Raw genomic sequence first — 3,601 nt, forward strand, 5'->3', positions numbered from 1 at the left:
CTGTGGCTCAAGTGGTAGAGCGCTAGCCTTGAGCTGAAGAGCTGAGGGACAGCGCCCAGGCCCAGAGTTCCAGCCCCACAACTGGGACCCCCCCCCAAAAAATAAATTATTAATTTCCCAGTGCGCTATAATTGGTATTTATTAGAGCCAAATTTTGTGCCCTATTTGCAGCTATGTTGTTTAGGCTCATTATTCAATTTACTCAAAACTTACTTATCTTGGCAAGGAATGTGGCTTAGTGGTAGAGTGCTTGCCTAGCATTTATGAGGCCCTGGGTTCTATTCCTTGGTACCACATAAACACACAAATAATACATGTTTTTTAAAAAACACTTAACTCATCTTTCAGAATTCAGCCCCTCTTCTTTTTGAGCTATTCCCATTCACATTGATAACCTCATTCCTACTCTGTGTTCTTCTAAAATGTTCTACTTTTTGGCTGCTCTTGATAGTTTTGTAACCAAGGTTACTTAGCAAGCCTCACAAACATTTGGTACTATAGCATACAAACAAGAAAGGATAAACACTGAGGAAGTATCTATATGATTAAATGGTTTGTACTTACATAGACCTTCCCCACACACAATTTTTTTTTTTTTTTTGGTCAGTCATGGGGCTTGAACCCTGGGCTTGGACGCTGTCCCTCAGCTCTTCAGCTCAAGGCGAGCGCTCTACCGCTTGAGCCACAGCGCCACTTCCAGTTTTCAAGTGGTTTATTGGAGATAAGAGTCTCATGGACTTTCCTTGCCCGGGCTGGCTTTGAACCGTGATCTCAGATCTCAGCCTCCTCAGTAGCTAGGAGTATACCAGTAATACCTTATCAGCTAATTAGATAGACATTAAAAATTGGCAACAGAATTAACAAATGAGGAAAAAATAAACGTGTGTGTATGTTTATAAAATATGTCTCTGCAGCTGGTGCCAATGGCTCACACCTGTAATCCTCACTACTTGGAGGCTGCAGTCTTTGGATCATGGTTTAAAGCCAGCCTACACAGGAAAGCTCGTGATACTTATCTCCAGTAAACCACCAAAAAGACAGAAATGGAGCTGTGGCCCAAGTAGTAGAGCCCTAGTGTTGAGGGAAAAAGCTAAAGGACAGTGCCCAGGCCCTGAGTTCAAGCCCCAGGACTGGCACAAAAAAAAAAGTGTTTGAAAACTATTTGTAGTATTATTTTCAATTCTTGTGTTACTTTTCATTTGCATGAATCTGTAGCAAATTAATAGATGAAGTTCTTCGAAGTGCAATACATTATACAAATATAATTAAAAACTTACATTTGACATACAATACCAACATGTAAAGATATTTTAGCATGGTTTTAAATTTTTTGATAAGGAATTATCACCTTTTATTATGGTTGGAAATTATTTTGTAGGTAGGCCTCTGAGTCATTAGGAATCTTGTAGATGTTAGTGACATTGAAGTGTTAGATTTTGAGTTTGTAATTTTTTTCTTTGGGTCATATTTTTAGAAATGAAAATAAAGTTCTTTCCATAAATAAATCCAAGACTTTTCTGTAGTCTTTAGGTTGAGTGGCTTGAATTTTTACTGTCACAAATGATAGTAACAGAGGATATAATAGAAAACTTAGAAACAGGCACGAAAGGAAAACAAGGATTCAAGCAGCCTTTCGAAAACTACACTATCAGTGTACTTCCATTAATCAGTACTTGAAATGATATAGTAAAATCTCCATTTCTGCAGTTCTGTCTTTTGCCTCATCCTTACTGGGGAAAAGAAGTAGTCTGGTGAGAAAGTGTTTGATATCTGCAAGCACAAAGGAAAAGGAAGGGAAGGTAAACCAGTGCTTATCTGCTCAATAGATATTACAGCTATCATACTGAGACAACTATCTGTAGTAAGAGAATTCTCATAGTCCATTATTCATTGAACAAGGGACATTCTTTCAGTTGTTATAGCATTTATTTATGGCACTGTTTCTTTGTAGTTAGAGAATTCTCATAGTCCATTACTCATTGAACAAGGACATTCTTTTAGTTGTTATAGCACTTATTTATGGCACTGTTTCTTTGACATTTTGGCACTTACATGGCAATGTTGTATCCTTTAAATGACTACTTTGTAACTGTTCAAAATAAAAGCCATACAAAAATGAAAATGAACTTGTACAAAGTAGTTTCACTGGAAAAACAACTCAAATGGCATAGTTGAGGCCAAAAATCAACAAGCTCTTTTGCCCTACCAATTTTATTTGAGAAATATATAGTTTTGAAAGTATCCATTTTGTCTTCTCTATGTATTACCAGGTTTGTTCCTGAGAAAGTTGGAAAGCAGGGCCTTAACTTGACTTGAAAAGATTAAAGACTGTATCTGTTCTTTAGTGCATGAATTTTTCAAGTAGATGATCTCACAAAAATACTCTTACATTGCAGGAAGTTGGTGAACCATCTAAAGAAGAGAAGGCTGTAGCCAAGTATCTTCGATTCAACTGTCCAACAAAATCCACCAATATGATGGGTCATCGAGTTGATTATTTTATTGGTAGGATTGCATCAGTAACATTTTACTGTGAACATTCTATAAAGCTTCTTTAATTTGGGGTATATGGAAATTTTTAAAGTGCTTTTCAAGTATAATTATGGCAGTGAACATATGACGGTTGATTGTCCTTTTTTGGTTGAAAATGTCTATCATAAAAGAATAAAGTGCTTTCTGATTTACAGTAGTTGGAAAATTTTTACCTAGGACTTATTTTACCTAGGACTTACTACCTTTTGCTCTGATAATACGCATACTTGATACCAACCAAGCTTTGGTTCTTCACATTATCTACGAGAGCTCAAGATAGGCCAGTGTCATAAATAATATAGCCTATAGCTTATAAAAATAGTGGTTGTGCTTTCTTATCAGTTAAAATTGAGCTGTCATGAAGAAGAAATTATTTATCTTTCTTTAATGTTAATAATTGTGCTAAGTTTAGAATTAATGATATACTATTCTCTTCAAATCTGGTGTATCTACTGCTTAGTGACAGTAGTAGATGGTTTGCGGAATAAATCTTCAGTGGATTAAAGTAACATTTAATGAGAATTTTTATTGTGAAGGGAAAATAAAGGTTTTTGGCTTGATTATTTGATAAATAATGATATATACAAATAATTTGCTTTTTTCTTTTTTTTGGGTCCGGTTGTGGGGCCTGGGCGCTGTCCCTCAGCTCTTCAGCTCCAGGCTAGCGCTCTACCACTTGAGCCACAGTGCCACTTCCGGCTTTTTTCTTTTTTCTTATATGGTGCTGAGGAATCGAACCCAGGGCCTCAGGCTTGCAAGGCAAGCGCTCTACCACTGAGCCAACTTCCCAGCCCTAATTTGCTTTTTTTTAAACTCAGCTGGCTTTGAACTACAGTCCTCAGATCTCAGCCTCCTGAGTAGCTAGATCACAGGCGTGAGCCACCAGCACCCAGCTTGCATTTTTTGCTGAGAATATTTCCCCACTAAGTTATTTTGTTTTAATTAGTATTTCTAAATGCCATTTCATTCCAGGATTATCAATTTGTTTTTCTTTTTTCTTTCTTTTTTTGGGGGGGCGGTCTGGTCGTGGGGCCTGAACTCTGGGCCTGGGCGCTGTCCCTCAGCTCTT

General features: G+C 37.2%; 1 protein-coding gene across 1 annotated transcript in view; it reads left to right on the forward strand.

The window, feature by feature from the left end:
- Sec62 (SEC62 homolog (S. cerevisiae)) overlaps positions 1 to 3,601 on the forward strand; it is a 43,149-nt gene that overhangs the window by 5,594 nt on the left and 33,954 nt on the right. Inside the window, exon 2 of the mRNA XM_013016150.1 lies at positions 2,397 to 2,548. Coding sequence (XP_012871604.1) covers positions 2,397 to 2,548 — 152 coding nt within the window. The remainder of the gene's footprint in view (positions 1 to 2,396; positions 2,549 to 3,601) is intronic.

The sequence above is a fragment of the Dipodomys ordii genome, unplaced genomic scaffold, assembly GCF_000151885.1.
Source record: "Dipodomys ordii isolate 6190 unplaced genomic scaffold, Dord_2.0 Scaffold30, whole genome shotgun sequence".
Classification (NCBI taxonomy): Eukaryota; Metazoa; Chordata; class Mammalia; order Rodentia; family Heteromyidae; genus Dipodomys; species Dipodomys ordii.